Genomic DNA, 27,359 nt, shown 5'->3' with positions numbered 1-27,359 from the left:
TTTCTTTCTCCTGATAACAACTTCCTCCTGAGTAGTCCCCGCCCGGAGATCCGAATGGGGGACTATTTTACCTCCGAAATATTTCACCCAAGAGGACGCCATCATCATTTAACCATACAGTAGGGCTGCATGCCCTCGGGAACAATACGGCCGTAGTTTCCCCTTGCTTTCAGCCGTTCGCAGTACCAGCACAGCAAGGCCGTTTTGGTTAGTTTTACAAGCCCAGATCAGTCAATCATCCAGACTGTTGCTCCTGCAACTACTGAAAAGGCTGCTGCCCCTCTTCCGGAACCACACGTTTGTCTGGCCTCTCAACAGATACCCCTCCGTTGATGCCTATATGTCAACTAAAACTTGTAAAAATGTAGTAAAGAAACCGGAAAGAAATTCAATACATTTGTTTTGGAGGGTCGCTTTTCTTGCAAAGCGTAGGATATGTCATGGAATAAACGGCTTTTTTCATTGATACCACAGTTTAATAGTTGACGCCCAAGTCTGTTGTCTGCATCCTTCCAGAATGTATTTCGGAAATACACGTCATTTTCTTTCTCATTAGTTAGTATTGTAGTTTAACTACAATACAGCTTAATTACACTATGGGTTTGCAATCTCGACGTCCTGTAAAATGCTGTCAGTGACGGTGCTACTGGTTGCGACTACACTCGTAAACTGAATGAGAGAGAGAGATTATCGTACATGAAAAACTTTGGTAGAGCGCTAGAATGGATATGCCCCAAAGACATGTAAATTGAAATACGCACTTAATTTTACGTCATTCTGCTTAAAACTGCAAAATTAAATAGAGCGTCAAGTTGTTCCATGAATAAGCATATCCACAAAAATCAGCTAGATCCTTGCATATTGCTATTTTAGTTCTGCGATGAGCAGGCTTTATAAGGCTGATCACTGCAAAATCTTGCCCCTGAATATGTCTATATAATTTTTATAGTGAAGTCCTGACTCCTGGTGACCACAGTCAGACGGAACAAAACTGACTACAAAACCTCGTTCAACCAGACAAATGGCTCACAGCCAGCAAGAGCCATATTGCCACATTCGTCGAGCGGCTTGGGAATTACTAGCGATCAGCGATCGATCGCTGCGATCTGCATATTACAAGTGCGATCCATGGGCTGATCGCGCGACTTAGCTCATACGGGGTCTTGTAGATTGTGTTACTAACGAATGAAATAAAGTGACAGATGTTACTTTGATTGTCTTTGGCAGTCACTTGCTGAAATATCTTTGGCCGAATGCAAGGATGAAATGTTTCACTGACGCGAATAGATTGTTTAATAGGTATTTTTGTTTGAGAAGGTTTAGTGATTAAGTGATATGTAAAACCAGGTTGCGTGACATGGGAAGAATCGATTTCGTCTTCATATTAATTTTGTTTGCATTGCATGATTCTGCTGCTTCCGGAAAGACAAAGAGTTGTACGTTTAAGAAGCTAAATACGACGGACGGCAATACCGAAGTTCAGGCGGTGTTGCTACCGTGCACGGAAGAGCAGCAGACTGGAAAATGTAAAAATGAAACCGTAAATGTAACAGATAATAGACTTCCAGAAATGTTTCAGCTCACGGGTTTCAACAAGAGTGACCCTATCTTCCAGTCGGATCTTGTCAAGTGTATCAACAAATTAGAAGCACTGATTAAAATAAACAACATCGGAAAAGTGAGTGTGTAACATCTTCATATACCCTTTTAGTATTAAGCTGGAAAAGAGAAAATATTTAGTGGCTCTTTTTGTGGCATGTCAGAACTTCACATTATACTGAATTATCAGAATTAGAGATCATGTACTATTTGTAAACTCTAGCCACGTCTGTTTTGCGGTACTCTCGCTAAACATATAACTTGCCATCCGGCAAATGATGAGAGCGGGGTTTGGTGATAGGTGAACAATAAAGGTATGCAGTGAATGCAACACAAGCCTGTGTTGAGCCTTCGCGAGTTCCTGATAACCAGCTCACTTTTGCAGATTGGAGCAGAAGGTGGGTCCCACAACGGCAAATTAGATGACAGTGCAGTTGACACCGGGTAATAGTATTTATTTACCATCACAAATTTAAAGACCTCTTACCTGATATATTAAAACAGATCATACATATTACAGTTTTCGTTTGCCATCTTTTTTGAAGTTTTTTGTTTTGTATTTATCTGGAGAATTTGACACTGACATTTATTTCATTATTTCTTTTCCTTTAGCTTTGGCTTGTTTTGCTTCTTGTTTGGCTGAGACTAATCGGATTCAATGATTTTGTTGAGGACGAGTCTGAATTGGTTTCAGGTTTTAATACTGAATATGGTGCAGGTGGTTTTACTTTAATTTTTTTGGCTGAATATCCTAGAATTGTTTTTATGAGAATGTTGTTGGCTTTAATTTTTTTCATTTCTTTTTAAAATAACAAATAATTAGAGTTTTAAATATAAAAAATGTCGTCGTCTTAAGGAGAATGTAGGCGATAATACAATAGAGGAGAGATTTGTTAGTGTCATTACCGATTGTGACTGGCGGTGAATACCTCGGAATCGTTTCTTCGAACAGTAGACCGCCAGTTCATAGTTAGCAGTAGAGAAGGTATATTGCCAATCCTAAGCATTGACCTTTAGGTTCACTGGTCATTTTTTGTCACACTGTCGCAAGTGCGGTCTGAGTGACCGCTAAATTTAAATAGCCATAAAAATTGTATTCAGTAATTTCAGTGGAACAGTTCAGACTTTACGTAAAAACATGCATTAATACCACACAAAAAATTTGTTCCAATAAATTTTAAATTTAATTGTTAAGAAAAAAACGCATTTAAACAGAAAACTGTACAAAATGAATATAATATTACATGATAATGTTAACGCTGTGGAAACTCAAATACCTTGCACTCCAAACTTTAGTTTTTGCTATATGTTTATTGTTTATTATTCTTGTAATAATAAAAACACAAAAAGCGCAAACAAAACATTGAAAAAATGAAAATTACACTAGTATTTTTTTTTCACTCGCTGGAAATTTTCGGGCACATTTTAAGGCAGATTGGCTTCTTTGCAACAATGACAAATATAAGATATCTTCTTTTTAGGTCACAAGCCGAACATGTATTTCTACACTTGGTTCTGCTAAACTCAAAACACGGTAAAGGATGCTCGAAGTTCGCAGGGTATGTGATACTTGTTGTCTCGCTTTTTATCTGCGGTGTCACCAACGAGCTTACAAGTTTCTTCAACAATTAAAGCAGTTCACATGAGTATTGTCTCTGTAGGAATTGTGAAGGACAAATGCATTCACCACACTTATGTCCAACACGCGGAAAAACAATGCCATCGGCCATCGTTGGAAGAGGCTTCGACGACCAACGATTTTTCTTCTGTCTTCATCACTTGTTTCATTCAAAGAATTCGCAGGTGACAAAATAAATTCGTCCTCATTTCGCACTGTTCCTAGGCGGTATTATATTCACGTTCAATTTCGTTATCACTATGTGATCCAACATCGCTTCCTAAACTGTCTCAAACCATTTTAAAACAGCATCCTCAAAGTCAGGGTCCGTAACACGAACAGTAGACGCTGACCTGGCCACTGTATCCATAACGCAAAGTCCCAGTTGTGGTCTCAGAGACCGATATCACGAAGGAAGCAGCAATGGTGTAAGTCCACGACATATTCAAGCGGCTAATGACAATGGAAATCAAGGCAGCGTCGGGAAAGAATAATTGCACTGCGCTGTAATCTCCTACCCCACCACTATGCATTAGTAACAGAGTAACAATAAACGCTAGCGGTCTGTGACGCTACACTACATTAGGTCCATGCTACATCCTTGTACAAGACTCGGTGCTTTCTTAGCTAGATTGCCAGCACCTAATACTACATTCTACGTCTACGTGATTACTCTGCTATTCACAATAAAGTGCCTGGCAGATGGTTCAATGAACCACCTTCAAGCTGTCTCTCGACCGTTCCACTCTCGAGCGGCACGCGGGAAAAACGAGCTCTTCAATTTTTCTGTGAGAGCCCTGATTTCTCTTATTTTATCGTGATGATCATTTCTACCTATGTGGGTGGGTGCCAACAGAATGTTTTCGCAATCAGAGGAGAAAACTGGTGATTGAAATTTCATGAGAAGATCCCGTCGCAACGAAAAACGCTTTTGTTTTAATGATTGCCACTCCAATTCACGTATCATGTCTGTGACACTATATCCCCTACTTCGCGATAATACAAAACGAGCTGCCCTTCTTTGTACTTTTTCGATGTCATCCGTCAGTCCAACGTGATGCGGATCCCACACGCCGGCCGGTGTGGCCGAGCGGTTCTAGGCGCTTCAGTCCGGAACCGCCCACGACTGCTACGGTCGCAGGTTCGAATCCTGCCTCGAACATGGATGTGTGTGATGTCCTTAGGTTAGTTAGGTTTAAGTAGTTGTAAGTTCTAGGGGACTGATGACCTCAGATGTTGAGTCCCATAGTGCTCAGAGCCATTCGAACCATTTGGACCCCACACCGCACAGCAGTACTCCAGAATAAGGGGCGGGGGGGGGGGGGGGGGGGGACAGACGTGGTGTAAGCAGTCTCTTTAGTAGACCTGTTGGACCTTTAAGTGTTCTGACAATGACTCGCAGTCTTTGGTTTGCTCTACCCAAAATATTATCTATGTGATCGTTCCAATTTAGGTTATTTGTAATTGTAATCCCGAAGTATTTAGTTGAATTTACAGTCTTCAGATTTGTATGACTTATCGCGTCATCGAAATTTAGCTGATTTCTTTTAGTACTCATGTGAATAACTTCACACTTTGCCTTATTCAGAGTCAATTGCCATTTTTTGCAACATACAGATATCTAAATCATTTTAAAAGTCGTTTTGACCATCTGATGACTTTACAAGACGGTAAATGACAGCATCATCAGCAAACAATCTAAGACGGCTACTCAGATTGTCTCCTATGTCGTTAATATGGATCAGGAACAATAGAGGGTCTATAACACTTCCTTGGGGAACGCCGGATATTACTTCTGTTTTACTCGATGACTTTCCGTCTATTACTACGAACTGTGACATTTCTGACAGGAAATCACGAATCCAGTCACATTTACTCTAGTATTCGCTATCCTTAACTATTATTTGGCTGATATATACAATTTGTCAGTGGATTTTGGAATTTATGTCTGATTCATAATTCAAGGTGTCGTATTTACTGTTCCATCTCGTCTTCCTCCTCCTCCTCCTCCGGGTCCTTTTCAGTGTCACTGTTGTCGCTGTCAGTGGTGTGGGTGCCCTTGTCCACTCTCCGGCGATTGTTGTTACGCTCCATGTAGGCATGTTTGTTATGTCGTGTCCTCAGGTACTCTTCATATGTTGTTTTTGAAATACTGTTTGTTAAAGCATTTAAGCGTGCCTGTTGTTCTCGGTCTCTTATTTCTGTGTATCGGTACACCAGTTTTTGTGTGTACCGACTGCTACCGATCAAACCTAGGGATTCAAGTGGCTCTAAGCACTATGGGACTTAACATCTGAGATCATCAGTTCCCTAGACTTTGAACTACTTAAACCTAACTAACCTAAGGACATCACACACATCCATGCGCGAGGTAGGATTCGAACCTGTGACCGTAGCGGCAGCGCGGTTCCGGACTGACGCGCCTAGAACCGCTCGGTCACACCGGCCGGGCAAACCTAGGGAGTCTGCGTGCCAAGTTATAGTTTTCACCAAATCTGTGGCACGAAGTTAAAAATGTCAGCGGTAACAGTGTCGGAAGACATCCAACTGTCACAGAAAAGTGCCAGGTTATATTGTGCGTGTCGTACAGTCAGATGCATCACTACAGGTGTTGCAATTTCCTTAACCGTTAGCGTATTGTTGCATCGTAAAGTAGATTTTTGGAAGTGTCAACAGTAGCCACAACGAGACGGCTTCGTTACTGGTTTTGCGGATGTGTTCTTCGCGCTTTCTTCTTAAGCCCCTATACCTATTAAGCAACGTGCAACAGCGAAGGAGAATTCTCTCTGGTGTAAAGTTAGGCGCACGTAACCAAACGGCTTTCGGTCGTTTTCGTTCGTATTCGCGTGTGTTCGCCCGTGGTCCGCTAGCTGTGAGTCCTTGGCAAAAAATCAGAGGAAGTTCGCGTACTCGCCGCTTCAGCGACAGGTTTTCGTCTGATTTCTTGCCCATTTTTGCTGTTGTTACCAATAGTTGCAAGAGCAATGGAGTGGTTCGAGGAGAATGTGGTGTTGTTGATACAGAAATATAGATATCATACGCGGTTATGGACTGGAAGAGATCCACAGCACAAATGCCGAAGAAAGAGAAATATTACCTTTGGTAGAAAACTGCCGAAGGACACAAAGGTCCTACTTGGGACATGAGAAAGATGATTAATTCATTAGATGCTTTTATCAGATGGGAACTGAGAGAATAAGCCAAAGCTTCGCAATTCCCTATGTTAAAAAGCAGAAGCACGATAAATTTGCATTAAAGTAAAAAGTGCGAATATTTTCTGACCTGATTATCTCGTTGCTTACTTTCATGGTATCTGTAATTACACGGCTGATATACCACTGTTATATTAGAAATTTCTGATGATAAATGAAAACGGTTTACCTGGAATCTAACAAACATTATAACAGATATTATAAGGTATTCTATATGAAGGCTGTAAGTATACAGGGCGAGTCAAAAGTCCTTGGACACCTTCATAAGTTGGAGGATTAGAGGTAAAATTGAAATGTGCTGATGAGAACATAGGTTTGACGTGGGGCCGCAACTTTTGGAGTGAATGGCCTTCATGACTGCCATCTTGAATTCTGCCATTTTGGATTCAAGTCATTTTTTTTTAATGGGAAGGGGGTGTATGACACATCAAATAACACTCGCTTGAGCCCTGGAATTGAGTGGTGTAATTTGTTTTTGTCTATCTTGTACAGTTTAGAAGTTATTAATGTTCAAAGTTACCTTGGTACCGACTCATGTCTCTCTTTATTCCAGGTGATCTAAAATGGGTAGCAGTCGGTATGAAGGTAGTTTCCCAACTTTGAACATTAACCTCTAAACTGTATAAGATAGACAAAAACAAATTACACCACTAAATTCCGGAGCTCAAGCGAGTGTTATCTGATGTGTCATACACCCCCCTTCCCATTTAAAAAAAATGACTTGAATCCAAAATGGCGTATTTCAAGATGGCGGCCATGAATGACATTCACTTCAAAAGTTGCGGCCCTACATCAAACCTATGTTACCATCATCACATTTCAATTTTCCCTTTTCTTCCAACTTATGAAGGTGTTCAAGGACTTTTGACTCACCCTGTATATCGAATTTCATTTATCATAGGTTATTTGCATTCTCTTCCTTATATGTTCTTCAATAAAATCCTAGAATTGCTTCGCATATGTCACTGCACACTTCAGAAACCGTCAGATATATAGTAGCTATTGAAACACGAAACGGTCAATTATGTAAATGTCTCCGGTTGCTAATAACCGAAGTGTAGTTCAGGTTAGGCTGGTCGTCGGTAATCAGTTTTCTGTTTTAAATTTCCTCTTTAGTTGAAATGAGAAGCCAGGAAAAGCGTCAGCCAATATTCATGCAAAGTTTTGGATTAATGCAAAGCAAAGCTGGAGCTGCAATTCAATGTTCAGTGCACTACTTCCACACATTGCACTTTTATGGACAAACTGGGACATCTGAGTATTTTCTGTCCTACACCATTTCGACATCCAAAAACAGTGCACTCGCCTTGCAAAATAACACTCTCTGAATATCAAAGATTTGCATCGAGACTCTAACTATATAGTGGTGTATCGTCTGTGTCAATTATTAGCCAAAAAACAATAACGCTGCGTTCATAGTCCATGTTCGTTATCTCGTATTCTCTACCGTTCACTCTAGCGCAGTGGTTGGCAGCCTTTTAACAGGCAAGGGTCATATAGTAGCAAAATGAACTGAAGGAGGGCCGCACTCGTTAATAATTTTGTGTACTTATAACTATACTGATGGTACTAAAATGCAAAAACATAAATATTTACTTTTACATTTTATTTGTCATCATTTTATTAACAGATAGGAACAATGACAAACAGAAAACGTAAAAATAAAACCGACAAATTAAGTTAGAATGCTTGTGTTCGCTTCCATTCGCTGCGCTGTAAAGGGGGGCTTTACCATGCCCTTCGCTCCTTTCACAGAGAACACACGGCGGAACCACAGTACAGTATGTATCACATTCTGTTATTATTGTTCATTTAAAAGTTCAAAGAATAGATTTTAAAAAAAGTTAAGTGACATCTGAACGGAGGCTTACAACAAGCCACATTTACTTTAAAAGCTAACAAACACTTTACTTACTACTGCCCCCCCCCCCCCCCCCCGCCCGCCCACACACACACACACACACACACACACACACACACGCGCACACACACACACACACACACACACACATACACACTTCTCCTACATTCACTACGATTATTAAATTACGTATGACTCGTGGAATACGAATACGCTCTCCCATAACATACATCCATCAAAAAAAGTTTTTCATCACCTCGGTTCCGAGAGTTCCGGAACCTGTACAAAAAATTGTAATAGAGATAAGCATCATTTCCGCCCTTTTTATTGCATTTCATGTTGTAACACCATACAGCGAGACCTTCAGAGGTGGTGGTCCAGATTGCTGTACACAACAGTACCTCTAATACCCAGTAGCAGGTCCTCTTGCACTGATGTATGCCTGTATTCGTCGTGGTATCCTATCCACAAGTTCATCAAGCATTGTTGGCCCAGATTGTCCCACTCCTCAACGGCAATTCGCCGTAGATCCCTCAGAGTGGTTGATAGGTCACGTCGTCCATAAACAGCTCTTTTCAATCTATCCCAGGCATGTTCGAGAGCGTTCATGTCTGGAGAACATGCTGGCCACTCTAGTCAAGCGATGTCGTTATCCTGAAGGAAGTCATTCACAAGATGTGCACGATGGGGGCGCGAATTTTCGTCCATGAAGACGAATGCCTCGCCAATATGCTGCCGATATGGTTGCAATATCGGTCGCAGGGTGGCATTCACGTATCGTACAGCCGTTACGGCGCCTTCCATAGCCACCAGCGGCGTACAACGGCCCCACATAATGCCACCCCAAAACATCAGGGAACCTCCACCTTGCTGCATTAGCTGGACAGTGTGTCTAAGGCGTTCAGCCTGACTGACTTGTCTCCAAACATGTCTCCGACGATGGTTGAAGGCATATGCGACACTCATCAGCGAACATGATGCCAATCCTGAGCGGTCCATTCGGCATGTTGTTGGGACCATGTGTACCGCGCTGCATGGTGCCGTGGTTGCAAAGATGGACCTCGCCATGGACGTCGGGAGTGAAGTTGCGCATCATGCAGCCTATTGCGCACAGTTTGAGTCGTAACGCGACATCCTGTGGCTGCACGAAAAGCATTATTCAACATGGTGGCTTTGCTGTCAGAGACCCTCCGAGCCATAATCCGTAGGTAGCAGTCATGTACTGCAGCAGAAGCCCTTGGGCGGCCTGAGCGAGGCATGTCATCGGCATTTCCTGTCTCTCTGTATCTCCTCCATGTCCGATCAACATCATTTTGGTTCACTCCGAGACGCCTGGACACTTTCCTTGTTGAGGGCCCTTTCTGGCACACAGTAACAATGCGGACGAAATGGAACCGCGGTATTGACAGTCAACGTATGGTTGAACTACAGACAACTCGAGCCGTGTACTTCCTTCCTGATGGAATAACTGGAACTGATCGGCTGTCGGACCCCCTCCGTCCAATAGGTGCTGTGCATGCATGCTTGTTTACATCTTTGGGCGTGTTTAGTGACATCTCTGAACAGTCAAAGGTACAGTGTCTGTAATACAACATCCACAGACAACGTCTATCTTCACGAGTTCTGCGAACCAGGGTGATACAAAACTTTTTTTGATGTGTGTATATTGTTTCTTATTTAACGGACATCTTAGTTTTTGTGTGGTCCAGGCGCAAGTGTGCTTGTGTCGTGAACATCCTCTGCCGTTCTAAACAACCATGAGCATGCTGTGTAGTCTGCGATAGTGGGTGATGTGACCGCCTGGTACTGGCTTTTCACCACCTACAGTGCTCCAAAGCAACCAGCGTGCACCCTCGGAAGTTGTTGTTGTTGCCTACTATCCGAAGACTGGTTTGGTGCAGTTGTCCACGCTACTCTATCCTGACCAAGCTTCTTCATCTCCGAATAACTACTGCAACAAACGTTCATCTGATTTCTTCTCCTTGAACGTAATACCATCTGCAAATTTCTTTTGTTCCTTTCTTGCATGCTCTGTGTATAGACCGAATAACATCGGGTATAGGATACAACCTATCTCACTCCGTCTCAACCACTGCCTCCCTTTGATGCCCCTCGGCTGTTATAGTTGCCGTCTGTGTCTTCGTCTGCAGTTTTTACGCCTCGCACTTTCTTCCAGTACTAAATTGATGATTCCTTGATATCTCAGAATGTTGCCTGTCAACCAAACCCTTCTCTTAATCAAGTTATGCTACAAGTTTCTTTTCTGCCCATTCTAATTAGTTCCTCCTCATTATTTGCCTTATCTACCCATCTTATCTTCAGCATTCTTCTGTAGCAACACATTTCAAAAGTTCTGATCTCCTTTTATCTGAAGTGCTTGTCGCCCACGTTTCACTTCTGCACGAGACTATACTCTAGAAAAACGCCTTCAAAAAAGAGTCTAACACTTAAATTTATAATCCAGTTTAACAAATTCCTCTTCTTCAGAAATGCTTTTCTTGCCATTGCCAGTCTAGCAGTGTGCATCCTTCCTACTTCTGCCATCATCAGTTATTTTTACTCTCCAAATAATAAAACTAATCTATTGCTTTTGGTACCTCATTGCCCAATTCCCTCTACGTCGCCTGATTAATTCAATTACACTGTATTATCCTTGTTTTGCTTTTGTTGATGTTTATCTCATGACCTCCTTTCAAGACCCTGTCCATTCCGTTCGACTGCTTTTCCAAGTCCTTTGCTGTCTCTGGGAGAATTACAATGACATTGGCAAACCTAAGAGTTTTTATTTCTTCTCCTTGAACGTAATACCTTCTGTAAATTTCTTTTGCTCCTTTCTTGCATACTCTGTGTATAGACCGAATAACATCGGGTATAGGATACAACCCTATCTCACTCCGTCTCAACCACTGCCTCCCTTTGATGCCCCTCGGCTGTTAGAGTTGCCATCTGGTTTCTGTACAAGTTGTATACAACCTTTCGCTCACAGTATTTTACCTGTGCTGCCTTCAGGATTTCAAAGAGGGTATTGCAGTCAACATTGTCAAAATCTCTCTCTATATCTACGAAAATTACAAAAGTAGGTTTGCATTTGTGTAACCTATCTTCTAAGATAAGTCGTAGGGTCAGTACTGCCTCGTTTGTTCCAACATTTCTCTGGAATCCAAACTGATCTTCTCCGAGGTCGGCTTCTACTAGCTTTTGCATTCTTCCGTAAATAATTCCGGTTTGTATTTTGCGACAATGACCCATTAAACTGTCAACACCATGGTCTTTACATTTGGAATTATTACATTCTTCTTGAACTTTGAGGGTATTTCCCCTGCCTCTTATATCTTGCATACAAGGTTGGATAGTTTTGTCATGGGTGGCTCTTCTATTGATTTCAGCAGCTCTGAGGAAATGTCATCTACTCCAGGGAGCTTATTTCGGCTCACCACTTTCGGTGCTCTGTCAAATTCTTCTTGCAGTATCAAATCTCCCGTCTCACTTTAGTCAAACTTCTCCTCCCTTTCTACAATATTGCCTTCAAGTTTATTTCCCTTGTATAGACACACTATACATTCCTTCCACCTTTCATCTTTCCCTTCTTTGTTTAGGACTGGTTTACCATCTGAGCTCTTCATATTCTATAGCTGTTTCTCTGTTCTCCAAAGCCATTTTAATTTTCCTGTTGATGCTGGCTATCTTTCCTCTAGTGAAATATGCTTCTTAAATCGTTGCATTTGTCCTCTAGTCATTCCTGCTTACCCATTTTGCATTTCCTGTCAGTCACATTTTTTAGATGTTCGTATTCCCTTTCGTCTGTTTCATCTGCTACAGTTTCTTATTTTTCGTCTCATCAGTTTAGTATCTCCTGCGATATCTAAGAATATCAATATTGTCAGTTGCTTGTGATACGACCCCTGGAAACGACCTGATAACCTACAGCATGTTGCAACAGTTGGACCGACATTCGAAGGAAGTCCTCCTTCAGCTCTTCAATGAAATTTGGATAACTGGCGACTTCCCAACTCGTGGAAGGAATCTGTTTTAATTCCAATTTTAAAACCAGGGAAAGATCGGACAGACCCTGGTAGTTATCGTAGTATTAGCCTGACAAGCTGCGTAGGAAAGACACTGGAGCGTATGGTCAATCGGCGCCTAGTCTGGGGTCTGGAAAAAAGGTCCCTACTCAGTCCCTCCCTGTGTGGGTTCAAGAGGTATCGCCCCGCTCTCGATAACCTGACCCTGCTCGAAGCTGCAGTTCAACAAGCTTTCATTCGTAAGCAACACCTTATTGGTGTTTTCTTCGATTTGGAAAAGGCCTACGACACTACCTGGAGGCATAAAATTTTGTCGCAGCTCCATCAGTGGGGATTCCGTGGACGTCTTCCAACCTTCATACAGTCCTTTCTCTCGGACAGGTATTTTAGATACAGGGTTGGAAATGTCCTGTCTGGCCGTTTTAAACAGGAGACTGGTGTCCCTCAAGGGAGTGTTTTAAGTGTCACGGCTTTTGCCATCGCAATCAATAGTATTACAACCATAGTGCGACGTCCAGTACTATGTTCCTTGTTTGTAGACTTATCCGTCTTCTGTGCATCCTCTAGCCTCGCCACGGCTACTTGGCAATTGCAACTGACGATCAGGTGGTTGGAGGAATGGTCTTGCACCACAGTTTTTAAATTCTCATTAGAGAAAATAGTTTGTGTTGATGTTAATCGTTCCCACTGTCTGTTTAATTTGCCCGTTTTAAAACTTGGTGGGACACTGTTCTCACTTTTAGGGAAAAGGTGAAGTATCTGGGTCTTGCCTCTGATGAGAAGTTAACATGGTTGTCACACCTTAAAGAACTGAAACTGAGATTCCTCAAGGCTTTAAACATCCTTAAATGTGTCAGTCATAGGTCTTGGGGAGCCGACAGAGCGCGTCTGCTCCAACTTTATAAGGCCTTTGTGCGAAAAATGGTTCAAATGGCTCTGAGGACTTAACATCTGAGGTCATCAGTCCCTAGAACTTAGAACTACTTAAACCGAACTAACCTAAGGACGTCATACACATCCATGCCCGAGGCAGGATTCGAAACTGCGACCGTAGCGGTCACGCGGTTCCAGACTGTAGCGCCTAGATCCACTCGGCCACCGCGGCCGGCCCTTTGTGCGACCCCAGGTTCAATATGGATGCCAGATTTATGGGTCAGCAAGGCCTTCATACCTTAAAATGCTGGATGCAGTTCATCACGAGGGTATTAGGCTGTCAACAGGGGCCTATCGCACGAACCCTGTTGTTAGTTTGTGTGCAGAGGCTGGTGAGCCTCCGCTGTCTATTCGACATCTTCTTCTCGCGGTACGCCAACCATATAGGGCATTGTCCGTTCCTACATCGCCAGCATCCAGTTACGTCGTTCAGCCACCACTGGAACGGCTGTTCGATCATCGACCACAAGCAACATGGCCATTTGGGATCCGTGCAGGGGAGAGCCTTGAGTTATTACAGGTGGAGGGCATGCAGGTCCAAGGCCAGGGGTGGAGTAGGATCTCCCCCTGGCTACTACCAAGGCCCAGATTGCTTTTAGAACTGACTGCTTACAAGAAGCATTGTACCCCAAACCACGTTTTTAAAATCAAATTTAATGAAATTTTATGTAGCCAGCCAGATTTTATTACCGCCTACGCGGATGGTTCTAAGCAGGGAGATGTTTTTGGTTGTTCCACTCGGCCACCGCGGCCGGCCCTTTGTGCGACCCCAGGTTCAATATGGATGCCAGATTTATGGGTCAGCAAGGCCTTCATACCTTAAAATGCTGGATGCAGTTCATCACGAGGGTATTAGGCTGTCAACAGGGGCCTATCGCACGAACCCTGTTGTTAGTTTGTGTGCAGAGGCTGGTGAGCCTCCGCTGTCTATTCGACATCTTCTTCTCGCGGTACGCCAACCATATAGGGCATTGTCCGTTCCTACATCGCCAGCATCCAGTTACGTCGTTCAGCCACCACTGGAACGGCTGTTGGATCATCGACCACAAGCAACATGGCCATTTGGGATCCGTGCAGGGGAGAGCCTTGAGTTATTACAGGTGGAGGGCATGCAGGTCCAAGGCCAGGGGTGGAGTAGGATCTCCCCCTGGCTACTACCAAGGCCCAGATTGCTTTTAGAACTGACTGCTTACAAGAAGCATTGTACCCCAAACCACGTTTTTAAAATCAAATTTAATGAAATTTTATGTAGCCAGCCAGATTTTATTACCGCCTACGCGGATGGTTCTAAGCAGGGAGATGTTTTTGGTTGTTCCGTCGTGTTCCCCGACACTGTCCTCAGGATAGGGCTCCCAGAGCACTAGAAAATTATGAATCCTGTTTCTGTAGATTAAAGAAGTCCGTGCAAGTGACGCAATAGAATGATTTATACGTGGTGTGGACATGCTCTCACCAATAGCTGAACATATTTGCAGCTAGCGCTCAAAAAATAGCTTAAGTTTTAATCTTAGAAACAAATAACATATACCAAACACAGAAGTTAGCTCTCGCACAATACATGATACCAAGTAGCTAAGATTCTTGCTGATCCAAAGCGTAACAAGCGAAAGTGAGAGTGACGTATTAATAAATCCATCATACACCTGATCCTGCCTGACGTCATATTCGGTATCCGTTATTGTGTTGATTTGCGGTCAAAAATGTTGTCTTGATTTTCTCGTTTACTAGGGACCCAAACCAGCTTCACTCAGGTACCACTAACTGTTCAGTATCTAAGACCGGACGGCTTGACTGGCGTAGCGATAATTCTGTTTATGGTCCACTGCATAGAGTTATGGCTGAAATTCAGTGAACAACGTTAGATAACTGAATATTATAGCGTAAACGACTTAAGCAGGAAAACTCTCAGGGCTCCATACCAAAAAAACTGATCGTATCAGCTTAATATCTAATACAACCTGCATCGCAGGTCGTTCTGGATGTAGGAATCCTGATTTTTTTTTTCGAATATCGGGAATCCGACGTATCGGTATTTAAAAATTGTCGTTGTCGTTCCTCGATACATCGAAAAAAGTTATTGATATGTTGACATAAATAATATCTATAATATCTACTTACCGGCTGAAAAAATATCAGCTGCACATTGTAAATATTCTGCCAGTTTTATAGCTGTATGTTTAAGTATTGATTTATTATTAGATATTCGGTACATCAACAAGCTAGCAGCTTGCTTATTCTCCTTAAAGCGAGAATTGAAAGGAAAACGATGCACCTTCACAATTGGCGGTAACCATTTGTTGACAATGGTAACTGCAATAAAGGTGTCCGACGGCGTTCGGTTTCATCACATATCGGATTTGTCTGGAACACTTCATGTCGACTTCCCTGGTTTTTTTTGTTGTTGTTGTTTTTTTTTCATTTCTACGAACGCCAGCGAAGTAGCAGTCGTAGTATCAAAATAGCGTCGTGAGTTAAACGTCTACATCTACATCTACTATGTGATTGCTATTCACAATAAAGTGCCTGGCAGAGGGTTGAATGAACCACCTTCAAGCTGTTTCACTACCGTTTCACTCTCGAACGGCACTCGGGAAAAACGAGCACTTAAATGTTTCTTTGCGAGCCCTGATTGCTCTTATTTTATGGTGATGATCGTTTCTCCCTACGTAGGTGGTCGCCAACAGAATGTTTTCTCAATAGGAGGAGTAAACTGGTGATTGAAATTTCATGAGAAGATCCCGTCGCAAAGAAGAACGCCTTTGTTTTAATGATTGCTACTCCAGTTCACGTATCATTTCTGTGACACTATCTCCCCTATTTCGCGATAATTCAAAACGAGCCGCCCTTCTTTGTACTTTTTCGATGTCATCCGTCAGTCCCACCTGATGCGGATCCCACATCGCACAGCAATACTCCAGAATAGGACGGACAAGCGTGGTATAAGCCGTCTCTTTAGTAGGTCTGTTGCACCTTCTAAGTGTTCTGCCAATGAATCGCAGTCTTTGGTTTGCTCTACCCACAATATTATCTATGTGATAGTTCCAATTTAGGTTATTTGTAATTGTAATCCCTAAGTATTTAGCTGAATTTACAGCCTTCAGATTTGTGTGACTTATCGCGTAATCGAAATTTAACTGATTTTTTTTTAGTACTCATGTGAATAACTTCACACTTTTCTTTATTCAGGGTCAATTGATACTTTTCGCACCACACAGATATCTTATCCAAATTATTTTGTAAGTCGTTTTGATCATCTGATGACTTTACAAGACGGTAAATGACAGCATCATCTGCAAACAATCTAAGACGGCTACTCAGATTGTCTTCCTATGTCGTTAATATAGATCAGGAACAGGGCCTATAACACTTCCTTGGGGAATGCCGGATAATACTTCTGTTTTACTCGATGACTTTCCGTCTATTACTACGAACTGTGATCTTTCTGACAGGAAATCACGAATCCAGTCGCACAACTGAGGCGATACTCCGTAGGCACGCAGTTTGGTTAGAAGACCCTTGTGAGGAACGGTGTCGAAAGCCTTCTGGAAATCTAAAAATATGGAATAAGTTTGACATCCCCTGCCGATAGCACTTATTACTTCATGAGTATAAAGAGCTAGTTGTGTTTCACAAGAACGATATTTTCTGAATCCGTGCTGACTGTGTGTCAATAAATCGTTTTCTTCGAGGTACTTCATAATGTTCGAATACAGTATATGTTCCAAGACCCTACTGCAAATCGACGTTAGTGATATAGGCCTGTAATTCAGCGGATTACTTCTACTTTCCTTTTTGGGTATTGTTGTGACTTGAGCAATTTTCCAGTCGTTAGGTACGGATCTTTCTGTGAGCGAGTGGTTGTATATAATTGCTAAATATGGAGCTATTTTATCAGCATACTCTGAGAGGAACCTGACTGGTATACCACCTGGGCCGGAGGCCTTGCCATTAATTGATTTAAGCCGCTTTGTTACACCGAGGATATCTACTTCTATGTTTCTCATCCTGGCAGTTGTTCTGGATTGGAATTCAGGAATATTTACTTAGTCTTCTTTGGTGAAGGAGTTTCTGAAAACCGTGTTTAATAACTCTGCTTTAGTGGCACTGTCATCAGTGACTTCACCGTTGTTATCTCGCAGTGAAGTTATCTGTTGGTAGCGCCGAGCGCTGATTACGTCAGCATTTCCCCTCACAAGTCTCCACCCACCGTAAGGACCAATCTCGTCATTTACATTTTTGTGCATCAGTTTCAGCAACTATTTTTGAAGAATGCCGATGTGAAGAAAAAGCACACTTATTTGTGTGCAATTTCTTCACATCGGATATCTTGTTATTCTATTCACACCGCCACCTCCCCAGTGCAATCGGACTTATTGTTTGTGCCATCTATACTTGCTTCACACAGTCAAAGAGAAAGACTGAACTTGATGAAAGATCAAAAAGTAGCAAGACTCCTTCACACAGTGAAAGTAAAATTACTTTCTACCACAATTTCAAAAGCGTAATTTCAGATATTTACCGAAAATGGCAAAAAAAATGTAATATACAATAACGATATTGGCACTCGATGTTGCCTTTCCAATATCGATATATGGTCAAGGGAAACATATCGATATCCATCGATATTTTCAGAAAACATCCGATACATCATTACATTAATATTTTATCAAAGACGCCCATGGAAATCATTGATTTTTGGACAACATGGTTGTGGAGATGAAGCAGCGATTAGTATGATTAACCAATTATTCAAAAACAGTCTTAATCGCATTTATTATTATTATTACTGTTATACCGCCACCCGGTTTCAACCCGACGTAGGGGTCATCTTCTGGGCGTTTACACTATTGGTCGACTGCTGGTGGTGTCACTCCTGTCTACATAACGACAGGAAACTATGGATAGGACTGTATGAACTGGGAGGTCTTGTGGGTGGTCGGGGTGGTGTAGTTTTCTCCATTCTCGATTGATTGCTTCTTGGCGTCGTAATTCAGGTGGTGGGATGTTGCTGATAGTGTGCAGCCAGGGGATCGGGATGGATTTTAATGTGGCCGTAATAATTGTCATTGACTCGTTCAGGTGTACGTCCAGCTTCCTCGTGTGGACACTATGTTGCCACACTGGAGAACAGTATTCGGCAAGTGGTTACACCAGCATGAGTACTGTAGTACGTAGAGTCGATGCGTCGGCACCCCATGTTGTACCAGTTAGCTTCTTCACGACGTTGTTTCGGGCCTTTACTTTTTGGCTTGTTTTTTCCAAGTGTTTTTTATACGTCAGAGACCGATCTAGTGTGACACCAAGGTATTTAGGCTGGAAACTATATCTAACCTTTTGTTGGCAGAAGCTCGCATTCAACTGCTGGTTTGCAATTCTGTTGTTTAGATGGAATGCGCAGACTTCTATCTTTGCTGCATTTTGGGAGTCTCCATGCTTTGTAGTGTGTGTTGAGAGTTTCTAAGTCTATAAATAACATAGCCTCTCCTTCCTCAAGTGTGCTGGTTTGTACGGCTATGGCAGCGTCGTCGGCATAACAAAACTTTTCGCTAGCAGGGTTTGGCATATCACTGGTGTACAGATTGAAAAGTAGGGGTGCTACAAGAGACCCTTGGGGGAGCCCATTTTTCAAGGCAAATGACTTGCTCTGTTTTTGTCCAACGCTAACCTTGAAGTAACGGTTGGTTAACATTTTCCCACAAGTGTCGTCAGTTTCTTATTTGGGACATGCTTTTTTAACTTCAGCAGGACTCCATCTACCCACACAGTGTCATATGCTGCTGACAGATCAACGAAGGCCACTGATGTCTTTAGTTTCTTTTGGAATCCAGCCTCAATGTAGGATGTCATGGCTAGGACCTGCTCACAGCAGCTTCACTTCCTTTTGAACCCAGCCTGATACGTTGGGATTATGTTGTTTATTATTCTTTGTATTCTGTTATGGATGAGTCATTCCAGTAGTCTGAAGCACATGCTCAGCAGTGAAATTGGCCGGTAACTTGAGAGGTCATGTAGTGGCTTTCCAGATTTGAGGATTGATAATATGTGTGCGATCTTGAACTGTTGAGGCACCCGTCCTGTCTTGAGTATATCATTGTAGAAGTTCTTCAGCCAAGTTCTTCCATGTTCCCCTATGCATTTTACAAATTCAGGGAACATGCCATCCAGTCCTGCGGATTTCCTCATTTTCTGTGTTTTGATGGCCTCATTTATATCTCTTTCAGAAAAGGGGTGTGATAGTGTGGAGTTATCATGGAGGTGACTATTGAATCCATTCAGTTCGTTCTTTACTTTTTCTTTCATGGTTGCGTTTACAGGGACCTTCTCAGCTCTTGATTTTATGTGTAGTTCCAGTTCTGATGGCGTTATCTTCGGTTGCTGATTGCAGACGTTGTTTGCGATTTTCTTAATAATCCCCATGCCCTTATGCTTGAATGAGTGAAATTTAAACTAGACGTCAGGTCCATCAATTTTTTCTTTCTTGCTTCATTTAGCTGTTCTAGTATTATTTTACCAGTATCGGGGCTTCCAGTTACTGGTAAAATAATACTAAAACAGCTACATGAGCAAGAAAGCAGAAATGGATGGACCTGACTTCTAGTTTAAATTTTACTCATTCAGCCTATCTGTGCCTGATGAGTTTCTTAAATATGTCTTTAATCTCCTTAATACTCTTTAATACTTCAAGACAATTTAATTATTGACTCAATCTCCCTCTTGTCTATATCACAGAGGAGTATTTCAGACATCAATCTCGGAAAGGCATTTGCCAAGAAAGTTGTATATTTCCTGTAGAAACTAAATTTTTATTTAATTCACCAGCAATGCTCAGAAAATGATTGTCAAATACTGTACATATATCTGATTTATCAGTAACAGAAATATTTTTACTGCGAACTGACTTTATAACGTCGACCTTGTGCTGCTGACCAGACATTTCCTTCACAACTGACCATATGGTTTTAATTTTATCGCGTGAATTAGCTATTCTATTTGCATGCCACATACTCTTTGCCTTCCTAATAACATTTTTAAGCACCTTACAATACTGTTTGTAATGAGCTACTGTAGCTTGATTGTGACTACTTCTAACGTTTTGATATAATTCCTGCTTTGTTCTACATGATATCCTTATCCCACTAGTCAGCCACCCGGGCTGCCCATTCTGCTAGTACCTCCTTTAGAATGTTCTACTGGAAAGCAACCCTCAAAGAGCATGAGAAATGTGCTAAGGAAAGCGTTGTATTTATCATCTATGTTATTGGCACTGTTCTTAATATATATTAATGACTTGCCATTCTATATTCACGAAGATGCAAAGCTGGTACTTTTTGCCGATGATACAAGTATAGCTATCACACCCAACAGACCAGAATTAACTGATGAAATTGTAAACAATGTTTTTCAGAAAATCTCTGCAAATTGGCGCTCATTAAACTTTGACAAAACACAGTATATACAGTTCCACACAGTAAATGGAATGACACCATTAATAAATATAGACTTCGATCAGAAATCGGTAGCTAAGGTAGAATATTCAAAATTTCTAGGTGTATGCATTGATGAGGGGTTGAACTGGAAAAAACACACTGAAGATCTGCTGAAACGTTTCAGTACAGCTACTTAAGTTATTAGGGTCATTGCAAATTTTGACGATATACATCTCAGTAAATTAGCTTACCACGCCTTTTTTTTCATTCTCTGCTTCCGTATGGCATCTCATTCTGGGGTAACTCATCATTGAGTAAAAGAGTGTTCATTGCACAAAAGCGTGTAATCAGAATAATTGCTGTAGCTCATCCAAGATCATCCTGCAGACATTAGCTAGGGATCTTCCTATATAAATAAAAGTCCATAAACAGGAACATGTTGAGTCGCTCATTCCTCAGCGCTAAAGTATCGTCAGGCAAGTTACAACGTGTGTGTTCTCCTGAATTACTTACTGCATAAACATAACCAGTTCTCATTTTGCTTTCAGACAAACCTTGTTGAAGAATTTATTTTAATAAACGAAGTTCTTGACCCAGACACGTGTGTGTCCATGCCCCTGCTTTCTCCGTATGCAGTAAAAATCCAGCATCTGCAAGTTATGGAACTATACAACATGGTTTACTCACAGGTATGTTTTGTACCCTTCGGAATCACACATCGAAATAAACATCGTTGATATGAGCACTTTGGTAATGTTCATAAGTCCTTCTGTATGTAGCTAGAGTCCACTATGGTAGTCTGTTTGAGAGCTCGTTGTAATTTGCAGTGGTGACTTGCAGATGGTGAATGGTGAAGCAACGGAAGTAGTAATCGACAGCCACAACAACGACAACTTCACGGACTGTAACGACGGTTACGACCACCCAACCTGTGGCCTGGATTATTCCAACGGTCTCCCAGTCCGCTACAGCCAGGTGAGTGAAGTACAAAGTACTACATTAAATGGACGCCACAGAAAGCTAAACTTTAAACATGCCTATCTAGTTTTTCAACGAAAACTAAACAAGTAAGCACTATCTATTTTTATGCAGTAGAAATGAGCAGAGCATATAACGCTGAGGACGTCTAACTAGCTAAATATCCTTCTGTATGTCACATGTGAAACTGCTAGAGGGTACTCGGATGTCGAAATTAATTATTAGGTAAAATATTAAAGTGGACCATGTCACGGACATACATTCATTAATCATCCTCCAAAACATGGAAATAAGAGCCTTAAGGCTATTAAATGAGAAAAGAATTGCAAATTGGTTTATTCTGATAAAGTTATGCATCAGCAACTGACAAAATACTAATATAAAAACACCTGGGCTTATCTGACAAAAGGGTTGAGGGGAAAGTTTTAAATAACCTCACAAGTGAATTGACTGCCGCTGTGAAGTGTCCAGTGGTTGTTGTGATGTTAATTGAAAGACAAATAGTACGGCAGAAGGGAATACTTCATACCTATGATCGGAGTTGAAAGCAGACTGTTCATCAAATTAAAAGTGCAAGGTTTCAAAGTTAAGAATGAAGCGATCAAGAGGTTAAAATGTAACTTTAGCTTCCCTGCTCATCATCTCACAATTGTGGGTCGATCTCACCACGTTGTTATAGCTGGAGGCTGAAATGGTGCATAATCAGTCATTGGGAGTACCAACGGTTCTCGCCAAAGACAAAGTGTAATTCATTCAGAATTTACTCTTAAGCCCCTACATTATGTCTGGTGGCAGCAGGCTAGCAGCGCCTCTCAGCAGACGTTGCAGAAAAAGGCCATAAAGAGGAAATTGAAGTCTCCAATGGAGTGAGTCTTGATCGACTGTTTTCTGTAAGGAAAATTCGCATTGCTGCATTTTGCATCTTTTCCTGAATTCAGGTTGGCTAGGCTTTGGGTCCTTCAAGTGCCAACCAGTCAAACTGCTCCTTAGTACATGTTACACCCCTTCCATGGGCTATCCTCACCCCAATTAACCAGTAATCTGCGTTCTAAGATTTCATATAGAAGAACTTGTCGAGATCTCTCTCTCTCTCTCTCTCTCTCTCTCTCTCTCTCTCTCTGAACAATAAGGTGGTCCTCGTCGGCACAGTCGTACTTCTGTATCTAACTTCTTGTTTATTTACGTGAGCCAATCGTTGTTTGTGATTTTTATATCGAGTAAACATTTAGTTTTTGTTAAATCAAAGCATCCAGCGACGTCTCACACTTTCAAAGGCCCTAAACTGCAGGTCCCCATTCCATTTTCGAGACTATCTCTGGCGTCCTGCGCTTTACAGAGAAAAACGTAGCTTTCTATTTTTGTGCTTAAACTTTTCTCCTCCTCCCACTCCCGATGGTAAATTATTTGGCGTAAAGGGGCTCCTGTGCCACAAAAGATCTTGTCTTTGTTCGTCCAAGATGCTTGAATGCCCCAGTGTGGCAAATACAAAGAGCTCGCCAACCTTTGGACTATTGATCTGTTGTGCCTCCTTCGCGTGTCCTTCCGTCAAATGGCTCGGAGCGAGGTGGCCTACTTTTACTTGCCTGGCAGCCTGTGTACTGCTGCACTGTCGAGAATGGTTTCAACATCCTCTCATTTATATAAGGCTTGTATATGTGAATGAAGAATAAGGTTACATTAGTCAATTGCCAACAACCACCAGTACTGCGGTTCATCATATTTCTCGATGTTGATTAAGTGTTTTGATCAAATGGATCTTTCATAATGAATTTCCGGAAAAACGTTAACGTAACAGAGTCTATGATCGTTACCTAGCTTTCCACCCAATCTCTTGTGGATACGTCTTGAGTTGAAAATGAGTCAACAGACTGGAAGCAAAAATATCAACTTCTGCAATTAAACTGTATTCACAAATAAAGTTACTAGCACATCGATATCTGACCAGCAGAAATAACAGATAGTGTACTGAAATAGGTGTCACACACACTTTTTTAAAAAAATTAAACTGTTTGAAGTGAGCAAGGGCCCTGGTCCTGAGAAAATTAATATTAGATATCACACTGAATATGCTGCAGAATTAGCGTCTTTTCTGGTTCATATTTACTTGCACAGCGAACAGTGCTATGTAAGCGTAAAGAACGCATGCCTCTCCAGTTTAAAACAGGGTATAATAAAAATTAAACTTAATTCCAAATCATTACCGCCAAGACCCTTCCATTCAGCGCCCTACATCACATTCTTCGCTTAAATTCTATGACCTTCCCGGAGGAAAAGAGTCACAAGGATTTAGCAAAATTACTGATCTGAAACATAGCCTGCTTTGTTTACACAAGAAGCCCGGCACGAATCCGCCCGGCTGATTAGTGTTGAGGTCCGGTGTGGTGGCCAGTCTGTGGATGGTTTTTAAGGCGTTTTTCCATCTGCCTCGGCGAATGCGGGCTGGTTCCCCTTATTCCGCCTCAGTTACACTACGTCGGCGATTGCTGCGCAAACACTGTTTCCACGTACGCGCACACCTTAATTACTCCCTACCACGCAAACATTTGGAACGTGAGACGTTCCCGGGGGGAGGGGGGAGGGGGGAGGGGGGGGGGGAATGTCTACTGGTCTACTGGGGGCCGAACCGCACAATAACCTAGGGTTCGGTGCGGGCCGGCGGTGGGGTGAGTGGACTGCTGTAGCCTGTTGTGGAGTTGTGAACCACTGAGGGCTACAGCAGGGACGAAGCCTCTCCATCGTTTTCGTCTCTAGGTCCCCAGTTCCAAATAATACAATACACAAGATGTCTTACAAACAATAGATGCATGCGAACAGTTACATTCCATGTATCTAGATTTCTAAAAGGCGTTGGGCATTATACCACAATTTCCATTAAGGCTGCGTTCACAGTAGCTCCAACGATGGTCATCAGACACCGTCGTCAGAGATTGCTCGTTAATATCTGCCAACAGCTTGGGCATAGTTGTCCAATCGTCTTCGTCAGGTTTTAGCGGTATCAGGGAGTTTAGCATCTATTCTAAGTTGTACATGTCTTGAAAATAACGTGGCAAGTACTGTACACTCTTTCCTCAGGTACTGGAGTAATTAGACAAAACAAAGAAAGAAACTTTGTACCACAAAGAGGAGATGATTGGTGGTGACATTTAAAAGCAAGATTGCAAACACTCTGCACAACTTCAGGCAAGTTCAGTAAAACAGAAATGTCAGATAGCCTTGAATGACTGTCATTCGGCATATGTGTGAAAGACAAATATAAATTTTAGAATCTGAGCAGTGAAAACTTATACACCACGTTTACATACCACCTCATATAGTGAGTCACCACCCTACTGGCATAAAAACACCGGTAAGCAGCAATAATAATTCGTATAGACTGCTAATCCACACTTGAGCGGCGTGCTGACCACATGCCTCTCCATATCGGCGTCCACTAACGCCTATGGCCTGAGGATGAGGATGATACGGCGGTCGGCGGTACTGTTGAACCTTCAAGTCCTGTTTGGATGGAGTTAATGCACACCTACCACAGCCCGCAAAAGATCCACTACAATAACCTTGAGCATCAAAATTGACAAGCGCCACCTTTCTCATTTGAACACACAATTTTTTGAGGTTATAGTTTAGGCCTAACATTTCTGACACAGATTTTGTCTGTGTTGCAGATTTCATGCTGCATAAGGTACATACATTAGACTGAAATGACTTGTCAGCTAGAGAACATAGATAATACAAGGTAACGTTCAATTAATTATTATTAAACTTTTGTTGTTTGAAACTTATGGTTTCCAATAAAATAGCGATTACAGACCATAGGTTCCGAGACACATCCCTGTTGTATTTCTCGCACTCAGAGTGTCACAAACTCCTTCGTTCTAGTATTTAACTTGAAAATTTCTCACAGTGCATGTTTTGCTTGAAGAAACGTCACACGATTCGACCTAAGAAAACAATTTGATTTGAATTCGGTCGACCATCGTCCGAAGTCTGTATGTTTGGGCGATGAGATCGGGTGCGCCAGTACCGCACACGTACTGCGGTTTTAATTTGAAAAGATCAGCCGATATCGGTTATCAACAAATGCCTCAATAACAATGCGATTTTGACTGGCACCTAACAACAAATATATGATTAGACGGATACATTAACAGGTACACGAGTGTCTTGAAGAATTTCTGGCAAACAAAACCCGGTGCTTTATACTGCGCGGTTACTATTATAAAGACAAAAACAACATTAGGTGTGTCCCAAGCTGTAATATTATCAATATATGTAAGTGACGTGCACTTAAGTGGTGTTTATGAAATGAATGCAGCCCTGAGCTATATCCTGATGGCTAAAAGAGCGACACGCACATAGAAATGCTATCTGAGATTAAAATCAAAGTAAAAGATTAGGTCGCTACCAACTCTAACCACACGACAAAGTAGAGGTTCGACTAAGTTGGAAAATTAATTAATCATCAGAAAAAACTCATAAAAGAACATTCATTGTAATGTCACTCATAAAAAATGGGATGCAATTATCAATATGATCCAGGGATTGTTCGCATGAATCAAATATTAAAATAAAGTAAAAAGTGTGTGAACACTGTGAATAAGAGCAGCTTGCAGCAACATTCCTGAAAACAGGATATATTCTAAAGAATTTATTTTAAATAAAAAGAGAACACTAATTATGGGACCTGAGCGCATAGAAACGCTATGGAGGGGCTAACAAGGAAACTACAAGGTAAATGGCGTAGGTAAAGGAGACGTAACATCGGTACACTGGATAAGACTTGAAACAAAATTATTTATTTCTCAAAACATTGATATAAGGCATCTATATAACTGCTGTTGCATGGTAACTACGTACGATTGCTTATGAACCGCTACACAATTCACAACAGAATCTCTTAATTTAGAATCGCGATCGTAATAAGCGGGGGACGGGAAAGGTTTAATACTCGCATTCAGACCCACATTCACTCAAAGAACAGCAAGGACGGCCCCAACACCAACATGCAACGAAGCTAGTAGGTTTGTTCCGATGTGATGAGAAATGATTAAATAAAAGAGTAAATTTGAATGTCGCGGTTGCATTTAAAGTTGAACCTTGGTTTGGAGAAACAGCCTCAACGAGGGCCACACAATCCCGTGGCCAGGAAAGCCCAGAGATGAGGCTTCCGCCACTAACCTAACACCAGGTAACTTTCACACAAAGGGTTCAAATGGTTCAAATGACTCTGAGCACTATGGGACTTAACATCTGAGTTCATCAGCCCCCTAGAACTTAGAACTATATAAACCTAACTAACCTAAGGACATCACACACATCCATGCCCGAGGCAGGATTCGGACCTGCGACCGTAGGAGTCGTGCGGCTCCGGACTGAAGCGCCCAGAACCACTCGGCCACCGCGGCCGGCCACACGAAGGGAACAAACCTCTTTGCCCACCTGAAAACTACAAGGGTTGGCCATTCTGTGAGACTACCTGCGGAAGGATCATTGATCATATAAAATTAATTGTTGGTAAGGCGGGTACCAGGTTGAGATTCATTGGGAGAGTGCTTAGAAAATGTAGTCCATCAACAAAGGAGGTGGCTTACAAAACACTCGTTCGACCTATACTTGAGTATTGCTCATCAGTGTGGGATCCATACCAGATCGGTCTGATGGAGGAGATAGAGAAGATCCAAAGAAGAGCGGCGCGTTTCGTCACAGGGTTAT

The 27,359-nt window shown here is 42.0% G+C and overlaps 1 protein-coding gene across 1 annotated transcript in view; it reads left to right on the top strand.

Moving 5' to 3' along the window:
- The window catches only part of LOC124797092 (lysosomal alpha-mannosidase-like), a 191,428-nt gene that overhangs the window by 124,165 nt on the left and 39,904 nt on the right, over positions 1-27,359 (top strand). The window contains 2 exon segments of the mRNA XM_047260760.1: positions 21,221-21,361; positions 21,513-21,647. Coding sequence (XP_047116716.1) covers positions 21,221-21,361; positions 21,513-21,647 — 276 coding nt within the window.

This window comes from Schistocerca piceifrons, chromosome 1 (assembly GCF_021461385.2).
Source record: "Schistocerca piceifrons isolate TAMUIC-IGC-003096 chromosome 1, iqSchPice1.1, whole genome shotgun sequence".
NCBI lineage: Eukaryota > Metazoa > Arthropoda > Insecta > Orthoptera > Acrididae > Schistocerca > Schistocerca piceifrons.
The sequence above is the reverse complement of the archived record's forward strand: the minus strand, read 5'-3'. Positions and strand labels throughout refer to the sequence as shown.